General features: G+C 47.8%; 2 protein-coding genes across 4 annotated transcripts in view; one reads left to right on the top strand and one right to left on the bottom strand.

Moving 5' to 3' along the window:
• Window positions 1–1,939, bottom strand: part of COL9A2 (collagen type IX alpha 2 chain) — a 68,416-nt gene extending 66,477 nt beyond the window's left edge. Inside the window, exon 1 of the mRNA XM_083370078.1 lies at window positions 1,839–1,939. Within this exon, the coding sequence (XP_083226204.1) occupies window positions 1,839–1,901 (63 nt within the window). The 5' untranslated portion in view covers window positions 1,902–1,939. The remainder of the gene's footprint in view (window positions 1–1,838) is intronic.
• A 12,560-nt stretch (window positions 1,940–14,499) lies between these two features.
• The window catches only part of SMAP2 (small ArfGAP2), a 46,302-nt gene continuing 32,943 nt past the window's right edge, over window positions 14,500–27,858 (top strand). The window contains exons 1-2 of one of the 3 annotated variants that reach the window (XM_083369842.1): window positions 14,500–14,578; window positions 15,905–16,019. In XM_083369842.1, coding sequence (XP_083225968.1) covers window positions 15,917–16,019 — 103 coding nt within the window. In that variant the 5' untranslated portion in view covers window positions 14,500–14,578; window positions 15,905–15,916. Of the gene's footprint in view, window positions 14,579–14,645; window positions 14,775–15,904; window positions 16,020–25,275; window positions 25,359–27,858 lie in introns of those variants that run through there. The other 2 variants (XM_083369841.1, XM_083369843.1) reach the window with 2 other exon arrangements.

The raw sequence follows: 27,858 nt of genomic DNA, 5'->3' as shown, positions 1-27,858 counted from the left end.
TCCAGGGTAATCAAAATGCCACAGGTTTCAAACAAATGCCCAATGCCTCCCTCCCTCAAGAAGTTGAGGAAACTGTTTACCTATTTCCACTTTTGCTTAATTTTGACTGGGAGCTGCCCAGAGTCGGTTAGAAGGTGGGCAGCTATGTGAATGTTGGAAATGAATAAATATATTTAAAGGTGATATTTTGAGTATGGAATGCTTGCAAGTTCCAAGAAGACAACTGAACTACTGAACTTAAAATACCACCTTTGCAGTGAAGGTTTCCAGAAAGTATTTGATGAGTGAATGGCCCTCTTTGTCCTTACCAAGCTACCTAACAGTACTTGATTCTTTTTTGAAAGCAGCACTCAGCTCCTAGCAGGGACTGACAGCATCGTATAGATGGGCACAGATATCCTGACACTAACTCTCTCCTTCTTAAAAGGAGTAACTTTCACATTCCCTGCTGCTCATGGAGACGATTGCTTCTGAAACTCAAATGTAATGCAATTTTAATTTGACTCCAACCTCTTGCCTGCTATCAAGACAACAGCCAACTTGCTGTTGTTGGAAGAGTGAGGAAAATTCTCAGGGACGACTCACACCCTGGTCGGTACCTCTTTACTCTCCTACCATCGGGTAGGAGATATAGGGCGTATAGCCAGCCGTACCAACAGGCTGAAGAACAGCTTTTATCCATGGGCTGTTAGGCTCTTGAACGGGAAATAATTTTATGTATGATTGACTTGCGAGGTCGGTGTGTTGTGCAATTAGCTCACATGGTGTAACAAGATGCGGGGTTTGTTGTCACTGTGAGTTGTGGGGGGGGGCACGAAGGGAGGCTGAGCCAATCTCAATGTATACCTGGTTGTACTTTGACAATAAAGGTTCATTCATTCATTCTTAAACTGCAGTCGGAAGATAGTAATTTCACCAGACAGAGCCTCCCTGTTTTTTGTTGAATTACAGAAGATACGTGCAGAGGAAACATTGAGAACAGGGGAATGGATGCTATAGTCTTCCACTGTAACCCTCCTGCATTCTCTCGTCGCCTGTTCTGCCTTTGGGGAACAGATAAGAAAGTCTATACCATCCTGTTCCAAAAGGGGTGTTTTTACGGGTTTCCAAAATAAGTTCATCTTAATTTCACCCCATCCTCCCCACCATCCTTCTTGCCTCTTTGATGCGACTGGTTCTCTAACCCAGATTTTGGATGGAGACCTGTCTTACCTAACTAGATTCTGCCCCGGACTATGCAGATATTTTAGGACTCAAAATTGGCTCCATAAAGTTCATTGGGACTTCCTTGTCCACTAAACGAGAAATAGTTTATCCGCCCAATGGACTGAAAGTCTCACCGTAGCAGTGTGATTTGGCACACCCGCTTAGAAGCAAACCTTGTAGAGGTCAATGGAACTTATTCCCAACCAAGCGCACATAGAGACAGCAGAAACCATCTCACAACGCATATAAAGACTGAAACCTAAAGAAACCTAGTCCATTAAGTCAGAAGAAACTAACTTCCAAGAATGACTAGACCTAAAGAAGAAATACAAAGTAAAACAAGAAGAATTTTCTCCTCTCACCCCAAAACACACAGAAACACAAAACAAAAGCAATCAAACTCACAGAGTCTGAGAATGCCCAGGGCTTTCCAATTACACAATACTGATTCTAAGGCATGCAGAAAAGGATGTTGACACATGTACATTTGCACTGGCCCATTCTTTTGCCAACACTGCATCCTCAACGGTGACTGACATTGTTTCCCAAACATTATTCCCTTTCAGGTCATCAGCAACACCTTCTATATCTCCCCCAATACATTTCCAAAAATAAATAAATAAATAACTTACCAACTGGCCTAAGGAGAAGACAAAGCTTTGGAGAAGGAGGCAGAGTCCCAGCAATCTAGCCATATCAAGAAGCTTCAGGCTGGGACACAGCCAGCCTTTGAATGAAGAGAGCTAAGAGGAGCGGAGAAAGTCAGGAAGGGAGGTGGGAACCTTAATATTTAGCATTTGGGGAAAAGGGGAGGAAAAGGTGGGAACTGAAACGCCCTTCCTTAACCACTGACTGAGGCTATTCTATCGCCCCGCTCTTCTCATAGACTGCAGGCAGGAGTTGAAGCAGGCAAACATTCAGAAACGGAGAAAGAAGGACTAGATGGAAAAGCTATCAAATTCCAGTTATGTTAAATTGGTCACAGTGATTGACACTGGAGAGATTTGAAGCTGCAAGACTAGGCTATACATCACTTGCCCAATCACACAAGTAACTGCAAATAGTGTACAATTATTATTAATATTAATATTTTTCTTTTATGTATGAGTTCACACAATGCATTAAGAGTGCAGTTCATTTAGTGTATGGTATTGCATGAACTTAAAAGAGATGCAGTGGCTCAGTGGGTTAGGATGCTGAGCTTGTCGATCAGAAGGTCGGCAGTTTGGCGGGTCGAATCCCGAGTGCCGTGTAAGAGAGTGAGTGCCTGTTACTCGTCCCAGCTTCTGCCAACCTAGCAGTTTGAAAGCACGTAAAAAGCAAGTAGAAAAATAGGGACCACTACGGTGGGAAGGTAACAGCGTTCCGTGCGCCTTTGGCGTCTAGTCATGCCGGCCACATGACCACGGAGACGTCCTCGGACAAGCGCTGGCTCTTCAGGTTTGAAACCGAGATGAGCACCGGCCCCTGGAGTCGGAAACGACTAACACGCGTGTGCGGGGGAACCTTTACCTTTACTTTACCTGTTGCATGAACTTAGCCACTGATATTCAACAAGCTATGGTTAAAGAAAGCTAACATACTGAATGAGCACAGCTACAGCCAATATAATGACTATCATATTCCATTTGTACCCAATTTTCTCTGTAACAGACTACTGTTCCTATTCCTATTCATGCTATTACTATGTGAGCCAGTTTGTTCTACTGGCTAAAGCACCAGGCTAGAAAGCAGGAAACCATGAGTTCTAGTCCTGCCTTAGCCCTGAAGCCCAGCTGGATGACAATGGGCCAGTCACTCTCTCTCTCTCTCTCTCAGCCCAACTCACCTCACAGGGTTGTTGTAGGGAAAATAGGAAGGGGAAGGGGAAGGAAGGGGAAGGTGTCATGGCTGCATCTCTCCTATCCAAACTTCATGAGGTGACAGCAAGAGGGGGGAGGGGGGAGAGGGAAAGATTGGAATGTAAGGAGGAAGAATGGGGGGAATGGAAGCCCAGCTGAGTCTTGTGAGAAGCTTCAGCCAGCCCAGGTCAACCATCAGTTTTTTTTTTTCCCTACGGCTTTTGAAGATGGCGGACGTGTCGGGCTGAGCTCCGTGAACTCCGGCTGTGGGGCGTCCTTTCGGAGTCCCTCAGGGGTCTTTTTGGGCCCGCTGGGTAGGGGATGTGGATTCTTAATCCACGAAGCTGAATTACGAGGCAAATGAGGAGGCAGTTTTGCTGCTTGCCTGTTCCATCTGTGCGTCGCCTTTCCCTCGCCTGTTTGTCTCCCGCGGTGTTGCTGGGTTCGGCTTTTTCGGCCTGCCGGTTTCTGCTGCCCTGGTGTCTCCGGACCTCTCCTAGGAGGCTGCGGTCGGCAGCGGGGGTGTTTCCATCTGTCTTGGGCTGCCATGGACTGTCGGGTCGGCGCTGCTGTTTCGGACGATTTTCGCCCGTTTTCGGCGGTGTTCTCGGCGTCCCTGGAGCGTTCGGCGTCTTCAGAGCTTTCGGCGTCTTCAGAGCCCCAGCTGATCGGCGCTTCCGTGAGAGGGGAGGAGAGCCTGTGTGAGATGCCTGCAGACTATTCTGGTGGCGGCGGCAGCGGCAGCGGCGGCAATGGCGGCAGCGGCGGCGGAGACACTTTATTGTTGGACCTGCCTGTGCCGTTTTGTTGGCGGCTGCGGCATCTTCGGGCCGTTTGGCGGCGGAGAAGACAGCCGCTTGTTACTTTATTGATAAGGCTGCCTTTTGTGCGGGTTCTGAGTTACTGCCGGCGATGGAGGTGGCGATGGCGACGGCGTCCTCGGGCTGCTCTGGGCGGTGGAGAGGACGACCATGGCGACAGCGATTCGTTGGTTTCCGGCTGCTTGAGATGATGGCGGCGACGGTGATGGTGGCGTCTCCGTGGCCCATTGGCCTGTTTTGCCGGCAGCAACGATATCTGTGGCAACGATGGCGATACAGCGGACTGCCAACTTATTCATTAACTTATTTACTATCTTATTTATTAACTTTCCATCTGCCTCCTTCTTTCCCCTTTGGACTGGGACGGACCTGGGCACAGGCCACAGTGGGAGAGTGGCCTGTTTTACATCGGCAGCCCCATAGAGGTGGGAGCTCTGTGGGTGCTGCCCCACCCAGGGTGGGCATTTTGGACCATCCCCGGAGGCATACTCGCGCCCCGTTGTGAGAGGACGGGTTGTGGTGTGCCCCTGGGAGCATCCAACCAAGTGGCAGTTGGTTGGTGGATGGCCCAAATGTCCCACTCCTTTCCTTCGATCCTCCTGTTGGTTTTAATTATTGGACTGCCCTCTCTGGACTTGCTGACTGGATGCATCGATATTCCGATACGGACTTACTCGCCCTCAGGGGTGCCCCCCTCTCCTGGGTGCGTCCCGCCTTTTTTTCTATCCCTAGTCTCGATGAGGGGCCCAATTATTGGGACCCTGAGAGATGGCCGGGAAAGGCCAGGGGTTCTCGATATAAATCTAACAAGAGGCCCCTGGTTAATTTTTTAGTCAAATTTTTTAGGGGGTTGGGGAGGGGGGTGGGGGGTAGTGGTTGTCTGGTGGTGGGGGGTAGCCAAACAACTTTGTTGCAGGCCAGGCCTGGGTCTGACGGCGTTCGGGGGGAGCGGGTTGTGGTTACATCTGGGGCTCATGAGCGGGTCGTGGGATTACCAATTCCCACGACGGGGAATGGCAGCAGGCGGATAGACAGGGGGCCATATCGTTACCGGGAGGGCCGTCTCCGCTGTCTACAAGCGGTGAGGCGCTCCGACCCTCTGGTTCTTCCCCGAGGTCCCGGGAGCGGGGATGTGCAGCCTCCTGAGCTCCGGCTGGTGTACCTGAATGCCAGGTCCGTGGTTAATAAAGCTCCCCTCGTTAGGGATTTAGTTGAGGGTGAGCATGCGGACCTGGCTTGCATCACGGAGACTTGGTTGGGCCTAGAGGGTGGGGTCCCTTTGGTTGACCTCTGCCCACCAGGCTTCCGGGTGCTACACCGGCCACGAGCTCAAGGTAGGGGTGGGGGAGTGGCGGTTACCATTAGGGAGACCTTATGTCCGCGGGAGACCACCGTTCCTCAGATAGTCGGGTGTGAGTCTCTCTTCATGAGATTTGGTCCTGGGGCGCAGTTGGGCTTGCTGCTGGTGTACATTTCGCCTAGTCGCACAGCGGCAGCCCTGCCCGAGCTGCTCGATATCCTCTTGGGCTTGGTGGTTGAGTTTCCCAATCTTATAGTTTTGGGAGACTTCAATCTACCATCCCTGGGAGGTTCATCTGAGCTAGCTCGGGAGTTCATGGCTTCCATGGCGGCCATGGACCTGACGCAAGTAATTTCAGAGCCAACTCATCAGGGAGGCCACACCCTTGACCTGATTTTTTTATCTAGACGGTGGTTGGATGATCTAGGTGGGGGCTCTCCATTTATTATGCCCCTGTCATGGACCGATCATCATCTCCTGCGGCTGGTCTTCCGCTTTGCCACCCCCCGCCGTGGGGGCACGGAGCCAATTAGATGGTACCGCCCCAGACGCTTAATGGATCCTGATAGATTCCAAGCGGCGCTGGGGTCCCCACCTGCCTCCACTGCTCACAGCTCGGCGGATGCCTTAGTGGAAACCTGGGAAAGGGCAGCCGCTGAGGCACTTGACCGGGTTGTACCCTTGCGGCCCCTGACCCGGCGCAGATCCCAGCGAGCTCCATGGTTCTCCGCGGAGCTCCGGGAGATGAAGCGTCGGAAACGGGGCCTAGAGAGCTGCTGGAGGTCTAGCCGATCCGAACCCGACCGGTTGCGGTTAAGAACCTATATTAGGTCTTATCTCGCAGCGATGAGGGTGGCGAGGTGTAATTACTTCTCCACCCTCATCGCGTCCGCAGATAATCGCCCGGCCGCCTTGTTTAGGGTGACTCGCTCACTTCTTAATCAGGAGGTGAGGGAGGATCCCTTGCAAGGTCGTGCCGAGGAATTTAGTCAACATCTGTCGGATAAAATCGCTCGGATTCGGACCGGTTTGGACTCCAGCTGGGCAGAGTCAGGCGATCAGGACACGGGCGGTCTTGTCAATGTTATCTGGGAAGAGTTTGATTCTGTGACCCCTGATGAAGTGGACAGGATTATGAGGAGGCTGAGCTCCTCCACATGTTTGTTGGACCCGTGCCCTTCCTGGCTGGTTTATGCAGCTAGGGAGAGGACACGAGGCTGGCTCCAGGCGGTTATATCTGCTTCTTTGAGTGAGGGTTATTTCCCCACCGTCTTGAAGGAGGCGGTGGTGAGACCTCTCCTCAAGAAGCCTGCCCTGGACCCAGCCGTTTTGAACAACTTTCGTCCAGTCTCCAACCTTTCTTGCGAAGGTTGTTGAGAGTGTGGTGGCGCATCAGCTCCCTCTGGTCCTGGATGAAGCGGATTATCTGGACCCCTACCAATCGGGTTTCAGGCCCGGGTACAGCACGGAGACGGCATTGGTCGCTCTGGTGAATGATCTCTGGAGGGCGCGGGATAGGGGATATTCCTCTGTCCTAGTCCTATTAGACCTCTCAGCGGCTTTCGATACCATCGACCATGGTATCTTACTGCGGCGTCTCAGGGGATTGGGAGTGGGAGGCACAGTTCTTCAGTGGTTCTCCTCCTATCTCCTGGGACGCTCGCAGTCGGTGTTGGCAGGGGGGCAGAGATCGGCCCCTAGGTCTCTCGTTTGTGGAGTTCCGCAGGGGTCGGTTCTCTCGCCTCTCCTGTTCAACATCTATATGAAACCGCTGGGTGAGATCATTCGTGGTTTTGGAGTTGGGTATCATCAGTATGCCGATGATACCCAACTTTTCTTTTCGACCCCAAACCACCCCAGTGATGCCCTCGCCGTGATGTCCCGTTGCCTGGAGGCGGTTCGGGTCTGGATGGGGAGGAACAGACTTCAACTCAACCCTGACAAGACTGAGTGGCTGTGCATTCCGGCATCCCGGGACATTCAAAATGTTCCATCTCTTTCTATGGGGGGTGAGCTCTTACCCCCCGTGGATAGGGCTCGCAACTTGGGAGTCCTCCTAGATTCACGGCTTACCCTGGAAGATCATATAGTGGCCGTGACTAGGGGGGCTTTCGCCCAGGTTTGCCTGGTGCGCCAGTTGCGGCCCTATCTGAACCGGGATGCCCTGTGTACGGTCACTCATGCGCTCGTGACCTCTCGCCTTGATTACTGTAATGCTCTCTACATGGGGCTTCCCTTGAAGACCACTCGGAGGCTCCAACTGGTACAGAATGCGGCCGCGAGAGTTGTCTTGGGAGTTTCCCGGTACTCCCATGTTACACCTTTGCTCCGCGAGCTGCATTGGTTACCAGTTGTCTTTCGGGTGAGGTTCAAGGTGTTGGTTACGATCTTTAAGGCCCTACATGGCATGGGTCCGGGATACCTCAGGGACCACCTGCTGCCGGCATCGACTGCCCTCCGCCCTGTGCGTTCCCACAGAGAGGGCCTCCTCAGGGTGCCGCCAGTCAGGGAATGTCGACTGGTGGCCCCCAGGGGGAGGGCCTTCTCTGTGGGTGCTCCGGTATTATGGAATCAACTGCCGGTGGAGCTCCGGATGGCACCAGACCTCCGAACTTTCCGTCGGGGCCTGAAGACCCACCTGTTCGAATTAGCTGGTCTGGCCTGATGGGGGATTATGGGTTTTTAATTGTTTTTTAAATTTGTATTACTGTTTTTAATTGGGCATGGGTTTAATCCTTTTTTAATTTTTGTATTGTCTCTCTTTTTATATATGCCCTGTGAACCGCCCTGAGTCCCTACCAAGGAGAAGGGCGGTATATAAATCAAATAAACTATAAACTATAACTATAACCAAGAACCTGCTTCCTAAACCAGAGGTCCCCAACCTTTTGGGCACCAGGGACCGGTTACGTGGAGAGAGGTTTTTCCGTGGACCAGAGGGTGTGTGGTTTTGTGTGCTGCCTGCATCCCACAGATGGGGCTTTGCTTGTTTGTGCGGACCGGTTGCTGGCGTACCATACCCCAGTACCGGTCCACGGCCCGGAGGTTGGGGACCCCTGTCCTAAACAATATGCAAGTACCTATTTGGATATTTCCAGATAAGGGAGGGGATGTGTGTGGAGGAATGGTGGGAGGGTGAAGAGGAAAATTGACCTTGTATTGTTTGTATGGGAAAACCTCCGATTCAACTTGCACTACTTCTGTCACCACTTAAGCTTCAGTAAAATAGAGTCTTGGGAAACACAAACGGCCAGGAATCTTTCTTTGCTGAATGACTGAGTGGGATGGTTGACATTAGGTATGTTGGAAATTATGATCGCTGGCTTGAGTTGTTTGTAAACATAATAAAAGTGGGATAGAAATAAATACATACGGATACATACATTCCCTCTGAGATCAAAATATTTTTCTGTCTCTTTCTGCAAGGGAAAGACAGCTGACAGAAATTGAACTGTCAGTCTCATAAAACAGCCTGGATTCACACAGGATACTAGAAGATACAAAACATAAACCAATCGAAAAGCAAAACTAATGCAATAGTGCATTGTGCGAGAGCCTTGGTGGAGCAGTGGGCTAATGCCTCCTTAAGTAACACCAGCTGCCTGCAATTATTGCAGGTTCGAGTCCCACCAGGCTCAAGGTTGACTCAGCCTTCCATCCTTCCCAGGTAGGTAAAATGAGGACCCAGATTGTTGGGGGCAATAAGCTGACTTTGTAATAATGCCGCTTGGGGGGGCCCAAAAGCCCTAATAAGCAGGCATATACATAGAATGAAGGCTATTGCTAAGCACATTGGTTTGTGCTTTAAATTGTAAGCTGCCCTGAGTCTTCGGAGAAGGGCGGGATATAAATGGGATTAAAATAAAAAAATAAAAAATAAAAAACTATTAGGTTTACAACTGAGCACATTAAGTGCATTAAGCAAGCACAGCAAATGCTTTACACATTACACATTAGCTTTCTGTGTACACCCAGTGACAGTTGTAGATAAAACAAAATTTATGATTAACCATTATTTATGAATTTGGCTACTATGCCTTATTCCAACAAACCATGAACTGTGACTTACATGTTCTGTGGAAATAAGACAGGCCTTCTTTTCTTTTGACTGAAAAAAAATTCTCTAAAGCACCAGATAATATTACCCATCTAGTTATTAATGTGTTCACACATTATTAATCTCTCATCACTTTCTTGACAAATAAGCTAATGGTGACAGCAATTTTAAGATGCATCATTTTTACTCCCAAATAAGATTACCGGTAATAAGCATTATCTGGTGCTGGAGAAGACTCCTGCGAGTCCCTTGGACTGCAAGGTGATCAAACTGGTCAGTCCTAGAGGAGATCCACCCTGACTGCTCTTTAGAAGGCCAGATCCTGAAGTTGAAACTCAATTCCTTTGGCCACCTAATGAGAAGGAAGGACTCACTGGAGAAGAGCCTAATGCTGGGAAAGATTGAGGGCAAGAGAAGAAGGGGACGACAGGGAATGAGGTGGCTGGATGGAGTCACTGAAGCAGTAGGCGTGAGCTTAAATGGACTCCAGAAGATGGTAGAGGACAGGAAGGCCTGGAGGAACATTGTCCATAGGGTCGCGATGGGTCGGACACGACTTCGCAACTAACAACAAGAAGCATTATCTTGACAAACTTCAGAGCAAAGCCCACTACACACTGGGAGTTATGCACAATGCTGATTTCAAATCTGAACATCCTATAAGTCAACTTAAGCAGAATTTAGATGCTTAGCCCCACAGTAGTACCACCCAAAACTGGAAATTTGTGGGTTTACAGATAGTCCTCACTTAATGACAATTGGGATGGGCAACTTGGTTGTTAAGCAAAGTGGCCACTAACTGAAACTGAGATTATGATCTTATTTCAGCTTTCTTTTGCTTTGCAGACCTGCGAAGATCATAAATCTGAGGATCTGGAAATGGGAGCTAGGTTACTTTTCATCACTGTTATAACTGCAAACAGTCACTAAACAAGGCAGTTGCTAAATGAGCACTACCTATACATTCTTAATCCCCCTTAATTCTTACAATGTCAGGAGGGTACAACCCCAATTAGCCGGGTGAGCCCTAATGATGGAAAGGTTCATATTCCAGAATTTGACTCATGAGGAAGCTGGGGAAAAGGGATAAATATTATAGCCCTTTTCCCCACTCACCCCACCCTTTATAATGCTCATCTCTGTTCTAGGATTATTAGCAAGGGAAAAATCAAAGTTGTATTTACATTCATTGAAAAGGAAGAAATTACAAGAGAGTAAGCAAGCACACAACAGGAAAACAGTTGGCACTGGCAAGCTTAGTCTGCTTCTAGCCTAGCCGCTTAGAATACAAAAGGAAACCATTGTGGTAAAATTATTTAGGATCATGTCTATTTTAAATAGCAGGGCAAACCTTCAAAAGTGCTAATTAACTAATGGGGCAAAGTAAAGCAATTTAGAAAGAAGTAGCTTGTCAAGCAATCTCTTCCCCTCTGCAAGGGAGGAGAATACAAAAAAATGCATGTCAGGCAATGAGGCACAGCACAGGAAATCATGTAGTAATTTTGTTTCTCCCAGGTGTGAAGGAGAAGAGCACTGAAGACATTTTGCATCCTTTTGCTGAAAAGAACAATGTGCAGTCAAAAACAAAAAGTGCTAGTGTTTGCACAAAACTATAGGTTACATAAATGGCAAATTAATGGGAGCCCAATAGACCAGGTACATACTTATAAATATCTTGAGGTGCAGTTGCGGGTTTACCGTATTTTCCGGCGTATAAGACGACTTTTTAACCCCTGAAAATCTTCTCAAAAGTTGGGGGGTCGTCTTATACGCCCAGTCGCCTTATATGCCGGAAAATCAGTGGGTGGCATCTGGCGGGAGCTGGCAGGGCAGTCCTGCGCACGCGCGCACTCCCCGGCTGCTCCTTAGCAGCTGGGGAGTGCGCGCGTGTGCAGGACTGCCCTGCCTGCTCCCGCCCGACGCTCTTCCCTCTTGAGGCAGCATCGCTCCCCGGCTCCTAAGGAGTCCTCAGGTTTGCTGCCTCAAGAGGGAAGAGGCAGCAGCTGCCTCAAAAGAGAAGAGCGTCAGACGGGAGCTGGCAGGGAAGTCCTGCACACACGCGCGCACCAAAGGTATCCCAAAAAACTGCACCAAAGGTATCCCAAAAAATCCGCTTTTGGGATTTCCTTTTTTAAATCAACGTCATTAGGAATGCTAATGGCCCATCTGCCGCCTTTTTTTTTCTTGTGAATTCTTCTTTGTGGGCAACCCCACTGGCTTTAGTTGCCCTGTCGAAATGCGCATACACCAAGAAAGGAGCAGCAACCTCAGTGGCTCGCTGAGCAAACCGATGGATCTCGCCCGGTTATACTTTCCGCACTAGAAGCAGGTAAAGAGACGGCTTGTTCGTACAACCATTACGCCTCTCGCGCGTCTTACATGGGATCTTTCTTGCCCCCCTGCAGCAGGTCAGCCGTACAAACCCTCCGCACCAGATCGCATCAGAAACATAACTCTATGGCCCGGTTCTGTCCCTAGACTTACTTACATACAGGCGGACCGGAAGCTGCGCCAAATGGCTGGCTCAACGGCGCCTGCGCGCTGTCGCTTTTCGCACCCGGCTTCGCCTTGCGTAGAGGGAGAGGCGCCTGTGCGCGCCTTGGGCCCAAGAAGGATTTTGGTACCGTGTAGGCCGGCTCTTTAGCCGGCCGCAGCAGCAGGTACTGGGGCTGGTGGTAGGTCAGCTATGCGCGCCTGATTCGAGGGGCCGGCCTCGCCTAAGAGTGCGGCCGCTGGGCTGCCCCGCCCTGCGCCGAATGGGAGAAGTTCAAGGCCTGGGGGGGGAACCAGGAGGGGCGCCGGCTGCCCTCCGGCGCTGCCTGCCGCCTGGGAAACGCTGCACCTCGGGGGCCGGCAGAAGCGCGGGAGCAGCGGGAGGGCCGGCGGGCCTTCGCCTCCTCTGCGACGGACAGGGAGGGCAGGGCATGTAAGTATTTTCTGGCGTATAAGACAAAAAACCTTGAAAAGCTTCTTAAAAGTAGGGGGTCGTCTTATACGCCGGGTCGTCTTATACGCCGGAAAATACGGTATCTTAGAGCACCTATTTCTCTTATCAGGCAAGCGTGGCCCAATGTAACTCCACAGCCATTTTAAGATTCTTCTGTTTAAAAGGGGCACATTTTATTCTCGGGGCTTGCAAGGTTTTTCTTGCCAAAGTCAGCTCTCAGCTTCTTTATGGTGTTGCAACCTGCTGGTTGGGGGATTGTGGGAATCGGGCCATCCATCTTAGAACATAGAACATAAAATAACAGAGCTGGAAGGGACCTTGAGGCTCTTTTAGTCCAACCCACTGCTTGAGAGGGAGACTATACCACTTCAGATAAATGGTTGTCTAATCTCTTCTTAAAAGGGACGTGGTGGCTCAGTGGGTTAGGACACTGAACTTGTGGATCAGAAGGTCGGCAGTTTGGTGGGTTGAATCCCAAGTGCCGCGTAACAGAGTGAGCGCCTGTTACTCATCCCAGCTTCTGCCAACCTAGCAGTTCGAAAGCACATAAAAATGCAAGTAGAAAAATAGGGACCACTATGGTGGGAAAGTAACAGCGTTCCGTGCGCCTTTGGCGTCTAGTCATGCCGGCCACATGACCACGGAGACGTCCTCGGACAAGCGCTGGCTCTTTGGCTTTGAAACGGAGATGAGCACCAGCCCCTAGAGTCGGAAACGACCTGCACGCATGTGCGGGGGAACCTTTACCTTTACCTTTAATCTCTTCTTAAAAGCCTCCAGTGATGGAGCATCTACAACTTCTGAAGTTGCTGCTCCACTCACTGATTGCTCTGACCGTTAGGAATTTTTTTTTCCCCTGAGTTCTAGGTTGCTTCTCTCCTTGGTTAGTTTCCATCCACTCTTTCCTGTCTTGCCTTTTGGTGATTTGGAAAATAGTTTTGACCCCTTTGTCTCTCGAGGAGCCCCCTCCAACATTAGAACGCTGCAATCCCGACTCCCCTATCCTAAACCTGTCAAGTTTGAGAAACACTGCTCTGGAGAGCTACAGGCTCCCCGTCAATAAGAGCCTTGGTGGAGCAGCAGGCTAATGCCTCCTTAAGTAACACCAGCTGCCTGCAATTAGTGCAGGTTCGAGTCCCACCAGGCTCAAGGTTGACTCAGCCTTCCGTCCTTCCGAGGTAGGTAAAATGAGGACCCAGATTGTTGGGGGCAATTAAGCTGACTTTGTAATAATGCCGCTTGGGGTGTGTGTGTGTGAAAGCCCTAATAAGCAGGCATATACATAGAATGAAGGCTACTGCTAATCTTGTAAGCCGCCCTGAGTCTTCGGAGAAGGGCGGGATATAAATGGGATTTTAAAAAAAATGGCCAATACAATTCCCAGAAACGAGATTTTTCCTTTGCCTCCAGGGTTCTTTTCTGCAAGAGATAAGCAGCTTACAATTCACCCTGCGAGGCAACACCCACCGGGGCTTCCCAGGCTGGCTCAGTCCAGCCAGCTCGCAAGCATTCCTCCTCTGGGAAAATCCTTTTCCAGCCCCCTCTCCCGGAGATACCCGGGTCTGTTCCCCCCACACACACACCCCGCCACCCCAGCCCAGCCTTTCCTCGCTACGCCCCTCCCCCCGCATCTCCCCTTCGCTTTGCGCCTTCGTTCATTCATTCATCCTTTCCTCCATTCATGCCTAGTTCGCTCCGCCCCCTTCGTCCTCCTGCGAGACCTCGGATTGGCTCTCGCTCGCTCGCTCGCTCTTTCTCCCTTAGCTGGCGCGCGCTATCACCTAAGGAAGGAGGCGGCCGTAACGGGCAAGCCACGCCCCCCCTCCCCTTCCCCTTCCCGCCTACGCTCGCGTTCCGCGGCCGAGAGAGAGAGAGAGAGAGAGAGAGAGAGAGAGAGAGAGAGAGAGAGAGAGAGAGAGAGAGAGAGGAAAGGAGGGCGCGTGCGCCTGCCGGTGGGCGGTGCCAGGCGGCGAGAGGGGTGGAACCGTGGTCGGCCGCTGCCTGGAGACGCGGGCGGGGTAGGCGGGCGCGTGCGCGCTCCTCCCTCTTTCCCTCCCTCCCCTCCCCTTCCCGCCTACGCTCGCGTTCCGCGGCCGAGAGAGAGAGAGAGAGAGAGAGAGAGAGAGGGGGGAAAGGAGGGCGCGTGCGCCTGCCGGTGGGCGGTGCCAGGCGGCGAGAGGGGAGGAGCCGTGGTCGGCCGCTGCCTGGAGACGCGGGCGGGGTAGGCGGGCGCGTGCGCGCTCCTCCCTCCCTCCCCTCCCCTTCCCGCCTACGCTCGCGTTCCGCGGCCGAGAGAGAGGGAGAGAGAGAGAGGGGAAAGGAGGGCGCGTGCGCCTGCCGGTGGGCGGCGCCAGTCGGCGAGAGGGGAGGAGCCGTGGTCGGCCGCTGCCTGGAGACGCGGGCGGGGTAGGCGGGCGCGTGCGCGCTCCTCCCTCCCTCCCTCCCCCCTTTCTTCCTCTCTTTCCTTCCCTCCCCCGCCCATTGGAGGAGGGGGGGGACTGGGGGGGTGTCTCCCTTTCTGAGCGCCCCTTCCTCTTCTCTTTAGACGCCACGGCTGAGGCAAATGGGGGCCGCGGAGGGGCTCGTCTGAGGACCCTAGGAGGTTGGGAGCGGCCAATTTGAAGCGGGTGGGGGGTGGTGGTCGGTGCCTTGGGGAGGGGTCAGTATTTGGGGAAAGGTGGGGTGCGGGGGGAGGCCAAGGCAGCCCGGCTGGGGGGAGCGTGAGGGGCACCGCTCCTCCTCCTCCTCCTCGGGTCCCTCCTTTGTCCTGCTGGGGCGGGGTCTCTCCCAGAGGCTGGGGGGGGGTCCCGAGCCTTGTCTTAGGGACCCTGCCTGGGGGAGGGGGGCACCTCAAAAGAGGGCTTCTCTGAAGGGGAAGGGGCTCAGCTTGGAAAGTCCCCCAACTGATTTGGGGGTGCCTCAGGGTCCCTCCCCCAGGCCTGGGTGGGTGGGTGGAGAGAGCAGAACGGGGCCACTCTGTGTGTGTGTGTGTGTGTGTGTGTGTGTGTGTGTGTGTGTGGTGTGCCTGTCTGGGTGGGGTGGGGGCTCCAGTCCTTCTGGAAAAGAGGCCCAAAGGGGTGGGAGACCCTGACCCCGCAGACCCCCGGGGTGGGCAAGAAGTGGAGGGGGAGGGTCTTGGCCTCTTGGAGTTGCCCTCAGGGTGCCTGGGTCTTTACTGCTAAGTTTGTAAGCCGCCCTGAGTCCGGAGAAGGGCGGGATATAAATGGAATAAAAATAAAATAAATAAATAAATAAATGGGTTAGCCAGTGCCATCTGGGGATCCCAGAAAGAGGCCTTGGGGCTTTGCAGGTGCAACCTTCGCCAGCCTGCCTTGTGCCAGCCAGCCTGTGCCCGGCATTGACACGAAGGCAATGGAGAAGCGCTCTGGTCGGTCATTGTCAAGGCTGTGGGACAACCTTGAAGAAAGAGGAGGAGGAGGAGGAGGAGGAGGAGGAGGAGGAGGAGGAGGAGGAGGAGGAGGAGGAGGGCATCTGCTGAGAACTGAAAGAGGAAGTCCTGCCTGGAGGTTATCTTCTCAAGCAGCCGCAGCTGGTTATGTAGAAGGGAATAGGGAAGCCCTGGCTGGCTGTTCTTGACTTTCTTTCTGTTCTTTCTCTCTCTCTGAGTTGCATGGCCAGAGAGTCTCCTTTGAAGCATTGAGGAAGGAAAGGGTCTTCCTCCCTTTAAATTATCCCCCCCCCCTTTATTTCTTTGCACTTCTACGGAGCCAGCTTTGATCTGCAATGACAGGGAAATCCGTGCGGGATGTGGACAGATACCAGGCTGTCCTTACCAACCTGCTGCTGGAAGAAGAGAACAAATACTGTGCAGACTGTCAGGCGAAAGGTAACCTGTGTGGCTTTTAAGTGTTTTGTGTTTGTGTGTGTGTGTGTGTGTGTGTTTGTCTGTCTTAGGGGCCAGAATGGTCCTTGAATTTCGTCTTCCCATAGAAAGAGTAGATGTGACGAGTGTCTATACTGGCGGGCATATTTTTTTTGTTGTTGAAAGGTGAGCACTTGCCGATAGCAAGAAATAACGCAAACTCCCACACAGGTAAGCTTTTGCTTTGTGTAAGCAGCGTCATAGTGTTGGTTCTAGGCGCAAGCGCTGTGCATTTCAGGTTGTCTTCCCTGAACCTAGTAACTCTTCAAATAGTATGCAGTGCAGGTTCCTTTCTCGGAAATATTTGCTGTGAAGGATTTGTGGCTGGTGTTGAGAATTAGAGTGGTAGGATGCAGAAGTATAAAGGTTGCTGGCTTTCATGAGAAGGGAAGGAACCCATTTGTAATTTAGGGGATGCTTGCTTGCAGTTTGTTATATAATGCCATCAAAAGTTGGCAGCAGTTGTGGTTACAGGTATTCTACCCAGAGAAAGCAAATTGGCATTGAATTTTGGCTTTACCTTTGGTTCATATGTAAAGTAAAGAAGCATCAGAAAAGAAATGGGTAGGTTGAACTTGGCAAATATTTGATTCAATCAAATAGAAAAATCAGCTGTGAGTTTTTTGGATTTTTTTTGTCAATAGCTGTCTACCCAGGCAGGTTTTTGCTTTAAAAAATTCCAGCTTCCTATCCTTAAACGCCATACTTTTCTAGTTAACATGATTGCTGGGAAGTTGGAAAAGTTTGTACCTAGAAACGGTTGCTTTTGTTTTTGAACTAATTCTGATTTTCAAAATGTATATTCAAAGAGTCTCAGGAAGGCTGATTAAAGATATTGACCTAAACCTCTTTTCAGAAGAGTTTAGTAATTACGGTACTCTATAATTACTCTACCCTGGGGTCAAAAAAATGAAACATGGTGGAGCAGTGGGCTAATGCCTCCTTAAGTAACACCAGCTGCCTGCAATTAGTGCAGGTTCGCATCCCACCAGGCTCAAGGTTGACTCAGCCTTCCATCCTTCCGAGGTAGGTAAAATGAGGACCCAGATTGTGGGGGGCAATAAGCTGACTTTGTAATAATGCCGCTTGGGGGGGGGCGCGAAAGCCCTAATAAGCAGGCATATACATAGAACGAAGGCTATTGCTAAGCACATTGGTTTGTGCTTTAAATTGTAAGCCGCCCTGAGTCTTCGGAGAAGGGCGGGATATAAATGGGATTTAAAAAAAAGAATGGAATCTTGTTGTTTGTTAGTCGGCTTGTTTATTTTGCTTCTTGCATATTTTGACTTGAGTTGGCTGGTGATGACTTGCTTTCGCATTTACTGCTTGGAGGCACACCTGGTCCTTGCCAGCTACTCACTCTGCATGCTCATGGTCAGGTTTGTAACCCAGAAGGCTGAATACCTGCAGGGCCTTTGGCCTCCATCTAAGACAAGGAAGGGTAGACAGCCTTGGCTCTTTTAGGACTCCTGGACTGGCTCAGGAATTCAGGGAGTTGAAGTCCATGAGTCATAAAAGAGCCAAGGTTGCCTGCCCCTGATCTAAGCGGAAAAATATAAATGACAAACAGTAGTTCAGAGTCCTATAAAATTAAATGTATATTCCAGCAAACTTACTTGGCAGTCAAATAACACATTAAAAATGCTATGTAAACTCTGTGAATTCAGCTTACAGTACAGTACCTGCTTCTGTACAAAGGAAATAATTGGTTTAAGTGTTTCCTTGAGTCAATTTTTAACTAAATTTCCATAGTATATATATACCTTTGGCTCCCCATATAATGCTGTTTTCATCTTTTGTCCTAAAGAGGAACTGAAAAAAATAAAAATAAACTTCCTATTCTCTTCAGGGCCATTTGCTTGTTATCAGTTGCTCGGTTTCAAAGAATCTGGTAGCTCCTGTTTCAACTAGTAAATGTTATTAAACAGCCTAAGCTTTTTTTTCTTTTTTCTTTGAGCTGCAACTTGTTGGAATAACCATGATCTCTGTGTAGATACAGGTTGTGGTTAGAGTCACTTTGAGATGGGCAGCCATAGAAATTCAGTAAGTGTGCTTGTGTCTGCGAATTATAGACTATCTATCTCAGGGGTCTTCAAACTTGGCCCCTTTATGACTTGTGGACTTCAACTCCCAGAATTCCTCAGCCAGACACGCCTGGCTGAGGAATTCTGGGAGTTGAAGTCCACAAGTCATAAAAGGGCCAAGTTTGAAGACCCCTGATCTATCTCTTAGATACTCAAGCCGTCTGATAAGATGAACTGTGGCTCACAAGTCCTTTAGCCTTTTAATAATTGAATAAAATTTGATAGAAAAGATGCTGTCCCAGACTTCTTCTGTTGTTTTTTTTTTATTACTATAGACTTTCCTCCTACAATAGGTTGCAAATGGACAAGCAAATAGCTTTAGCAATTGAATTGCAGGATCAGGTACAACAGATACCAGATTTCATTTTCTGGTAGAGATAAGCTTATGTTGCCTCATTAAAGGAAGAATTGTTTTTTTTTTAAAAAAGGTAATTTTTTGGTGGATAGTTCAGCATATGTACTAGAGAGACTGTAAATGCTAGCACTGCGTAATGCTTTGTTTTGTCTGTTTGATGGCTTATTTGCCATATTCAGTCTTCCTCTTCCTGTTCATTTATCAAACGAAAAGTTTCTTGACTTTATTTGCATGTTTTCCTGTGTATTTGTGGTGCTGACTATTCTAGGCTTCCTCTGTTGGAGGGTTGGATGATATTTACAGAATATAGAATAGCAGAATATGAGGTTTTCTGCTCAAGCAGGGAACTCTGTATCATTCTGGACAAATGGATGTCTGGTCTCTTCTTAAAAACCTCCAGTGATGAAGCACCCACAATTTCCTGAGGCAAGCCATTTTACTAATTAATTGTTCTGACTGTCAGGAAATTTCTGCTAAATTCTAGATTGTATAAATGTCCTGCCATTATTTCTTGTCCTGCCCTCACTCAGGTGCTTTAGAGCAGTGTTTTTCAACCACTGTTCCGCGGCACACTAGTGTGCCGCGAGATGTTGCCTGGTGTGCCGTGGGAAAAATTGAAAAGTAATTATAAAATACTTTCTTTGTGTTTATTTGATTCCTATTCAAGAGAATTACTTTATATATAGTCAATATAGGCACAGAGTTAAATTTTTTAACATTTTCTAATGGTGGAGTGCCTCGTGATTTTTTTCATGAAACAAGTGTGCCTTTGCCCAAAAAAGGTTGAAAAACACTGCTTTAGAGAACAGGTCAACCCCCTTTTCTCTGTGACAACCCCACAAATATTGGAAAACTGTTGTCATGTCACCCCTAGTCCTTCTCTTCCTTAGACTAGATTTCTGTGATGGTTCCCTAAGAAGCCAAATTTTGACTTGCTTTTGTGACAGCTAGAAATGCTTTCTAAACATTTCCTAAAGTTTATTTGAAAACCATAGTGGGTCTGCAATTGCACTTTTAATTGATGCAAAACTGTCTATGTTATTAAAATGAGAATTAAAAATAGATCATAATTTTAAATCCAAACTATCCAGAGTATACAAGTTATACTTTTTATTGCAGCAGATATTTAAGAGCATAATCAAGGAACACAGGAAAACAAAAAAATGCAAAAGAGATTTACCAGCAGCAGAAGAGTGAATAAAAATAAAGATAGCAAACAGTAAATCAGTCAACTATGCAGGGTCAATGTTCTTAAACAATTTAATGGAGAATGGTGAATTTGGAGAAAAAAGTATTAAAATAGTGCTGGATATTAAAATATCCTATATTTAAAACTAGAACAATATTAAAATTGAGTAAATATTCAATAAATAACCATAATAGTGTATATGGTCAAAGGCCTGGAGACTAAACCATATGAAGAATGGCTGCAAGATTTGGCTAGTCTAAAGAAAAGAACTAGGGGTGACATGATAGCAGTGTTCTAATATCTCAGAGGTTTTCACAAAGAAGAGGGGCAGGACAAAAAATTGTGGTTGGAAACTAATCAAAGAGAGAATGAACCTAGAATTAAGGAGAAACTTCCTAACAGTGAGGACAATTAACTAGTTGAACACCTTGCCTTCAGAAATCGTGGGCGCTCCATCACTGGAGGTTTTTAAGAAGAGGATAGACATTCAGTTGTCCAAGATGGTATAAGTTCTCCCGCTTGAGCGGTGGGCTGGACTAGAAGACCTCCAAAGTCCCTTCCAGCTCTATTCTATTCTATGGTGTGAATCATAGATCAAAATTTCTGCATAGCTAAAAATTCTACCCTTATTTAGGAAAATGTAAGTATTGAAGAAAGGGACGCGGTGGGTTAGGACGCTGAGCTTGTCGATCAGAAGGTCGGCAGTTTGGCGGGTCGAATCCCGAGTGCCACGTAACAGAGTGAGCGCCTGTTACTCGTCCCAGCTTCTGCCAACCTAGCAGTTCGAAAGCACGTAAAAATGCAAGTAGAAAAATAGGGACCACTACGGTGGGAAGGTAACAGCGTTCCGTGCGCCTTTGGCGTCTAGTCATGCCGGCCACATGACCACGGAGACGTCCTCGGACAAGCGCTGGCTCTTCGGCTTTGAAACGGAGATGAGCACCGGCCCCTAGAGTCGGAAATGACTAGCACGCACGTGCGGGGGAACCTTTACCTTTACCTTAAAGCAGACATGTCAAACACAAGGCCCGGGGGCCAGATCCGGCCCACGAAGTGGTTTCATGCGGCCCACGAAGCCATCCTGGAAACAGTGAGGGAACAGCCCCCACTGCCTTGGCCCTGGCCCAGAGACCCTCCTCCTGCCAGAGACCCTCAGATCTGTCCCACTCCTGCCCAGGCACCCTTGATGCGAACGATGTAGAGCTGGCCACGCCCACCCAGTAGGCCACGCCCACCCAGGCCACACCCACCCAGCCCCCTGAGGGCAACCGCAGTGCTGATGCGGCCCTCAGTGAAATTGAGTTTGACACCCCTGCCTTAAAGTATTAAAGATATTAAGAGAAACCCAAACTAAGAGGTAGTATGAGCCCATATGCAGAACTATTATTCATGAATAATTTCCAAGTTAAATTCTGTATCAAATTTCCTGCTCAAATACTGTGTTTCCCCCCCCCTTCCCCCCCCCATTCTGTCTACTCCTAAAACTTAATTTGCCATTTTGCAGCAGAGGGGAGTATATGTGAGCACACAGCATCTGAGTAGATGTTATCATATAAAAAGCCAGCTTATTATCCTTCATGGGAACATGGCAATATTTAATAGAAAAATATCTGGTTGGCAAGAGAATTCAACTTAACGAAAATTACAATAAATCATTTTCCAGAATTTTTGAGCTTTATAACATTGCCACCAAATATGAAACGATGTATTTTCAACTTTTTTTTTAAAGAAAATGAATTTTCTTTAAAAAAAAAAAAGCACCTGAGAGCAAGACCAGGAGTAATAGATGGAAACTTATCAGAGAGGTCCAACATAGAACTAGGGAGACATTTCATGACAATTAATTAGTGGACCAGCTTGCCTTCAAAAGTTGTGGGTATTCCATCACTGGAGGTTTTTAAGAAGAGATTGGGCAGCGAGTTGTCCAGAATGCAGGGGTACACAACCTTGGCTCTTTTATGACTCGTGGACTTCAACTCCCAGAATTCAACTCCCAGCTATGCTAGCTCAGGAATTCTGGGAGTTGAAGTCCACGAGTCATAAAAGAACCAAGGTTGCCTACCCCTGAGATAGGGTCTCCTGCTTGGGCGGGGGTTGGACTAAATTAAAGACCTCCAAGTCACTTCCAACTTGGTTATTCTGTATTCTGAGTTACTGTATTTGTTTTAGCAAATAGTAGTGGAATAATTAGGGACGCGGTGGCTCAGTGGGTTAGGACGCTGAGCTTCTCGATCAGAAGGTCAGCAGTTTGGCGGGTCGAATCCCGAGTGCCACGTAACAGAGCGAGCGCCTGTTACTCGTCCCTGCTTCTGCCAGCCTAGCAGTTCGAAAGCACGTAAAAATGCAAGTAGAAAAATAGGGACCACTACGGTGGGAAGGTAACAGCGTTCCGTGCGCCTTTGGCATCTAGTCATGCCGGCCACATGACCACGGAGACGTCCTCGGACAAGCGCTGGCTCTTCGGCTTTGAAACGGAGATGAGCACCGGCCCCTAGAGTCGGAAACGACTAACATGCATGTGCGGGGGAACTTTTACCTTTACCTAGTGGAATAATATGCCAGTGTAAAACATCTTATTCCAGTTTTCATTGGGGATAATATCTGCAGTACATTTAAATATTAGTGCCATTCCTATTTTGCGCATAAATTGTCCTGTTTAAATTCTGCATTCATTTAATCAAATAAAATGATTTCTGAGTAGTATTTCACTAATCATTTAGAATAAATGCCGATAAATGTGTTGAGGTTTGTGTTAAAAGCTTTGTTTTTGTAATTCGTTTAGAACCAGGGAATTTCTTGGGATATGTTTTATTCATTTGTTTAAACAATTCATATGGCACTCCATCTCAGATGTGGCTGGATATCTCACAACACATTAAAATTAAATTACATTAGAAATGATAAAAAGAACAATATTAGCAAAATATAACCGACAGCATTGAGTCCAGTATGGTAGTTCTGACCCAACTGAGAGAGACAGGGAGGGAGGGATCATTAAGGTTTTGGATTTGTTAGGTTGGTTTATCAGCGGTTCCCTGCAATGAATTATGAACATACCGGAGGCCATCAAGTGGATTAGTTTGTTTCTAATTGCACAATAATAGTGAAAGCAAACAGATTAGCCAATATTTCAGTAGGTAGAGTTTGTCACTTCAACAGCAATGCAACAGCTGCATTGTTCATTATAGCCTTGTAGTACATTTCCTGAGGTTTGAAAACATCTGGGTTAAAGAGTTAATCGTTAAACGTCACTTGGAAAAGTTTATAACATGGATATAAAACATGAGATGTTTCCTTCATTTCACATCAGTTAGTTTACAACGGAAACTGCAGAAATCCACACTGTTGCTACATTATATAGCCCTTTGCTAATATATAAAAAAATAGTTTCCAGAGTTTACGTTTTGAGCGGCAGTTTGGTATTTTGCTGGTGAGGGTATCAGGCTAGAAGCCAGGAGCTTGTGAATTCTAGTCCCACCTTGGGTCCAAAGCCAGTTGGGAGCCACCTTGGTCCAGTTACTCTCTCAGCCCTAGGAAGGAGGCAGTAGCAAAAGGCTTCCGAAAAACCTTGTCAAGAAAATATCAGGGACTTTCCAGGCAGTCTCCGAGAATCAGAGATGATTGAAGGGAAGAGGGGGAAAAAAAATAAATTTGGAAGGAGATACCGTTGGAGAAAAATATTTGGACACTCGCTTGACTAAACTGTCCTTGGCTATGTTTGTAATCATCAATAAAACAGTTGCCAGAGGGTTTTTTGTTTTTTTACATTGAAATGATTTCATGTCTGATAATTGGGCTGGAGAGGGAGATGCTTGGAAGCAGGCATGATTTTAGATATCCTTTCCATCGGTAAAGATTCAGCGGTAGCCTCCCTTGTCATATCTCCCACTTAGATAAGACAACAGCTTTCCATTGCACTAAGCAAGACTTTCCTCTTTTCCTCCTGGCTTTACAGGGAGTCCTTGAGTTAAGACTACAGTTGAGCAAGACAGTTGTCAAATGAGCTTTGCCCCATTTTACAACCTTTCTTGCCACAGTTGTTAAATGAATCAACTGCAGTTGTGGAGTCAGCAAACCAGTTAAGTCAGGGGGTCTTCCAACCTGGCCCTTTTATGACTTGTGGACTTCAACTCCCAGAATTCCTCAGCCAGGCACGCTGGCTGAGGAATTCTGGGAGTTGAAGTCCACAAGTCATAAAAGGGTCAAGTTGGAAGACCCCTGAGTTAAGTGAATCTGGCTTCCCCCATTGACTTCGCTTGTCAGAAGGTTGCAAAAGGGGATGATCACGTGATCCCCAGACATTTCAACTTGTCATAAATACCTGCCAGTTGCTAAGTGTCTGGATTTTGATCATGTGACCATGGGGATGTGGCAATGGCCATAAGTGTGAAAAAACAGTCATTAGTCCCTTTTTTCAGTAGTGTTCTAACTTTGAACAGTCACTAAACGGCTGGTTGTAAGTAGAGGACTACCTGATCTAATTTCTTTTTAAACTCCTCTTTAGTATTTCAAAGCTTATTCCTTATATTAAGGTTTATTTTGCATCTTTCATGAAATTTTGGTAGAGTGGCATTCCTATATAACTTGTTTGCTCTGATAAATATAAAGGTCACCTTCCGCTCACAGCCACAGTTGGACCCGGAGCGTCCATTACTAAATGAAGTGGTTAAGTGAGACGCAACCAATGCAACCAATTTCACAACCCCTTTTTCTGCGGTCACAAAACAAATCACTGTGACTCTTAAGCGAATTGTGTAGTTGTTAAGCATATCTGGCTTCCTCCCTTGACGTTGCTTGTTGTAAGCCCACTGGGAAAGTCACAAACGGCAATTACATGACCCCAGGACATGGCAGCTGTCCTAACTATATGCCAGCCCCCAAATTTTGATCATGTGATCATGGGGACGTGAAGATGGCTGTAAAAGGGCTGGTGGTAACTTTAAACTTATCACTAAAGGAATGGTGAACCAACAGGCCGTTTTGCTTGTTTAGTTTAGGCTGAGCAAGTAGGAAAATTACTTTGCTTTTTTTTCAGTTGTGGACCATAACAGTTCAGTAATCATTTCACCTCGTTTTAGTCAACCATTTCGGTTTGAGTTCACGTGGGAGAGTCAAATATAGGACATGTTATTGGTAATGAGTATTTACTCAGTGGGATGCCCTCTATTTTCCTCTCTTCTCTGGAGGTTCGGTTGCTAGAGAGGCATGACTGATACACCTGCCGCTTCTTCAAAAGGGCAGGGATCCGTCCATGAGGTTGGGTACTGCCTCCTCTTTCTTCCCATGGATGCAGAGCAAACTCCTGTATTCACTGTTTTGGGTTTTACACCTACCCAATTGTCGTCTTTTAATTCTGCCTTCTGTAATGCTTTCTTTTCTGTTGCTCCATGTATGGATTCTCAGAATAACAGCTGTTATAAACCCATTTCTCTTTCATTTTATAGTTAACTGGAAAGAGCTCTATATGGAAAGACTTCTTCACTAGACCACAACTTTGTACTATGTTGCTCATCTTTTCCTAAGAAATCTCTCCCCTTTGTGTTGCATCTTCATTCTGTGTGTGTATGGCTTGTCTCTGTGTGTGTTGATCAGGATAAACTGCATCTCTTGAGGAAGGCTGAGAATTCAAGCTTCTTCAAATCCTAAATATAAACATCTCGGATGCTAGCTGGATGGTAAGTGCTTGTTCTCATAGAGTCTTTGCATCAATTCTGTCAGACGTTTCCCCATAAAAAAATGAACTGATGATTTTATTTTTCCCCAACTGAGATATATCACTATAAACCACTAGATATTCTGACTAAAAAAAGAATATAGGGTTTTTTGCTGAGCTTAAGAGACGTGATGTCCATTCTCCACTAGGCATGTATCATCTAGAGACTACCAGTTATATCAACTCTGATGATTATGGAAATTGAGATTAAATAAGTAGCACGCTGCTTCTGTAGTTGAGCAATGCTTTCGTCGTTGTATGAAGAATAATTCTCTTTCTGGCAAGCATATGCCATTATAGCTTGGAAAATAGGACCTTTTGTATATCAAGAGACCTGCTTCATTTGGGGAAGGGCTGCATTCTCCATCTAAAGTGTGCCAGGTTAGTGAATAGTCTCTCCGGGCTAATGCCACAACCTTGTGAAGCCACATGTGTCTTGGGGAATTGGGATGATGATGAAGAAGGTTGGTTTAAAGGAGTGGTCCCCAACCTTTGCAGCTTGGTGGCCTGGCTGGGGTGGGGAGAGGGGATCTGGGCTGTGGGACTGGCGGAGCGGCGTGTATGCATACAACTCGACTTGCACAAGAGGTAGGCCAGCACACGTGCGCACCGCTTGTGTTGCATTCTGACCAGACACTTTTGCACGGCCCAATTCTGAATAGGCCACAATCCAGTAGTGGGCTGCAGCCCAGAGGTTGGGGACCCCTGGCTTAGAGGACCTATAGGTCACAATCCTTATATTTAAATTAGAATGCCTTGTACAGCCAATTATCAGCTTACATCTACAAAGCGAGAGGTTGGGTAAAGTTGCTGTTTCCCTGATATTATTTTTGTCTATCATCGAGCAATGAGTTCTTTACCCTGCTGCAGTGCTCAAGTCTGAGGGAAAGAAATTTGCCAGCCCTAACTTCTTGTATTGTAATAAGTTATTTAATGACAAATGTACTGGATGCCATATATCAGAAGCAGACTTCCCTCTCTGCAGAAAACTTCCGGATACAGGTAGTCCTCAACTTACAACCATTCATTTAGTGAATGTTCAAAGTTACAATGACACTGAAAAAAAGCGACACAGCTGGTCCTCGCAACTCACAACTGGTCCTCGCACTTAAGAGCATTGCAGCATCCCCACAGGCAAAATTCAGAACAAAATTTGGGCACTTGGCAACCGGCATGTCTTTATAACAGTCGCAGTAAGTATCTGGGTTCATGTGATTGTCATTTGCGACCTTCCCAGATGGCTTCCAACAATGTGGGAAGCCAGATTCGCTTAATAACTGTGTGATTCACTTAACAACTGCAGTGATTTGCTTAACAACCCTGGCAAAAAAGTGTAAAACAAAATTTGGGCACAACTCATTTAACAACCGCCTTGCTTCGCAGTTGAAATTCTGGTCTCGGTTGTGGTTGTAAGCTGAGGACAACCTGTGGTGTGCTTTGGGCTATGTTGTACAAGCAAAGACTGAGTGGGGGGGGGGGAGAGGGAACATAAGAAAAACTGGGGACATACTTTTTGTCACCCATCCCCCCCCCCCCCCCCCGTAGACTGACCAGGAAATAAATTTCACCTTTGTTTAGATTGGCTGTTAAAGCGGAATCTTTCTAGTCTGATTGGGCTGTATCTCCTTCCCCTTTTGCTCTCCGGTGAATCAGGAAGGCCTCTCTGCCCGAGTCAGTTCCCAAGACTAGTTCACTTTTCAAGATTTAAGCAATGTGGATGTGATGAAATATTGTGAAGACATGGATTCCCAGGAGGGAGGGGCTGCATTCCAGAGGAGTAAGAGGCAACTCAGCCCAGATGTTATATGTGAGGGAAATAATAGTTCCTGTTAGTTCTCTGAATATATTGCAGATGCAGATACTAGAGTGATAGATATTTTGCCAAGAGTTTGTCTGTATGTGTTACACCACCAAAAAAAAAAACCAGCTTGCAAGAATCACCACAGTTTCAGCCTCTCTGACGGTTCTTGTATCAAGGTACCGGTATTTCCATCAAGGTCATCTTCTCAGCACTCATTCGCTCCCTCCCTCCTTTCCTTCCTCTTTCTGATATCCCCACCCCCAGCCTGGAACAGGCTGCAGGAAAGAGAAAGGTAGACCTGAATATATCTTGCATCTTACTGCCAACTAGGCTGAGAAAAACCAAGCTCTGTGTGTGTGTGTGCGTGCGTGCGTGTGTGCGTGTGTATGTATATATGTGTATGTATGTGTGTGTGTGTATATATATGTATATGTATATGTAAGGTAAAGGTTCCCCCGCACATGCGTGCTAGTTGTTTCCAACTCTAGGGGCCGGTGCTCATCTCCATTTCAAAGCCGAAGAGCCAGCGCTTGTCCGAGGACGTCTCCGTGGTCATGTGGCCGGCATGACTAGACGCCAAAGGCGCACGGAACGCTGTTACCTTCCCACCGGAGTGGTCCCTATTTTTCTACTTCCATTTTTACGTGCTTTCGAACTGCTA

The sequence above is a fragment of the Vipera ursinii genome (assembly GCF_947247035.1).
Source record: "Vipera ursinii genome assembly, chromosome: 9".
Lineage (NCBI taxonomy): Eukaryota > Metazoa > Chordata > Lepidosauria > Squamata > Viperidae > Vipera > Vipera ursinii.
Note: the sequence above shows the minus strand (reverse complement) of the source record. Positions and strands in the feature narration are given on the sequence as shown.